Source organism: Eimeria maxima, genomic scaffold (assembly GCF_000499605.1).
Source record: "Eimeria maxima Weybridge genomic scaffold, Emw_scaff560, whole genome shotgun sequence".
In the NCBI taxonomy this organism is placed as follows: Eukaryota; Apicomplexa; class Conoidasida; order Eucoccidiorida; family Eimeriidae; genus Eimeria; species Eimeria maxima.
Genome location: NW_013563893.1, coordinates 21,515 through 22,619, shown reverse-complemented (window position 1 = coordinate 22,619; position 1,105 = coordinate 21,515). Strand labels below are relative to the sequence as shown.

Here is a 1,105-nt window from a genome sequence, read left to right as displayed (position 1 = left end):
TTTTTTTTTTTATTTATTTATTTTATAGGAGAAGCATATCAAGTATTAAATGATCCAAAAAGGAGAGAAGAATATGATAAATATGGTGTAAATGCAACAAAAAGTATTCATTTTATTGATCCTGCTCTCTTCTTTATGATGCTATATGGATCTGAACAATTAGATCCTTATATTGGTACATAAACCATAGGAAACCCTAATATACCCTAATAAACCCTAATAAACCCTAGGAAACCCTAATTAGATGCCAAGAGGTTGTTGACTTGTATTGATACTTTTGTTAGAGGATGATGATCATCATCATCATCATGCAGATGCAGCTAAACCCTAGATACTCCATGATATAGTTTTAGGGTTTAGGGTTTAGGGTTTAGGGTTTAGGGTTTAGGGTTTGGTTGCAGGAAAGCTGAAGATGGCCAAATTGTTGGAAGTTTTAAATCAAGATGATATCCTTAATGCGGTAATTTGCAAAACCCTAAACCCTAGAGTTGTAAACCCTAAACCCTAGGAAACCATAGAAAAGCCCAAAAAAACGCTAGAAATCCTAAACCCTAATTGTTGTATGCTGTGAACCCGAATTGTTGTGTGCTATAAACCCTAATTTGGTGTTTATGCAGGCAGCAGAAGGAGGATACGGCAGCACAGAAGTACGTGAGGGTGTAGTTAAGGCAATAGATAATGAGCAAACAAAAAGAGAGGTTTTATTAGCACTACAATTAAGAGATCGTGTACAACCTTTTGTTGATGGAGAAGGAGAAGAATGGAAAAAAAAAATGAAAAAAGAAATCAAAGAATTATGCTCGGTTCGTAAGGGTTTAGGGTTTAGGGTTTAGGGTTTAGCGTTTAATAATAGTCTTCTTTACAAGGGTTTCATAATTAGGGTTTACTAAAAAGGGTTTGTTTCCTATTCAAGGGTTTACAGAATTAGTGTATAGGGTTAGGGTTAGGGTTAGGGTTAGGGTTACCCTAACCTCCATAGATAACCCTACCCAAGTGTCTATAAGATATATATTATATTTAGGGTTTAGGGTTTAGGGTTTAGGGTTTAGGGTTTATATTTTTTTTTTTTTTTTTTTTTTTTTTTTTTTTTTTTTTTTTTTTTTTA

At 33.7% G+C, this 1,105-nt stretch overlaps 1 protein-coding gene across 1 annotated transcript in view; it reads left to right on the top strand.

Moving 5' to 3' along the window:
- Positions 1 to 138: 138 nt before the first annotated feature.
- EMWEY_00037490 (Chromosome III, complete sequence, related) overlaps positions 139 to 1,105 on the top strand; it is a gene marked incomplete at both ends in the record, with an annotated part of 2,559 nt that continues 1,592 nt past the window's right edge. The window contains 3 exons of the mRNA XM_013478643.1: positions 139 to 175; positions 402 to 460; positions 618 to 807. Of these exons, the coding sequence (XP_013334097.1) occupies positions 139 to 175; positions 402 to 460; positions 618 to 807 (286 nt within the window). The remainder of the gene's footprint in view (positions 176 to 401; positions 461 to 617; positions 808 to 1,105) is intronic.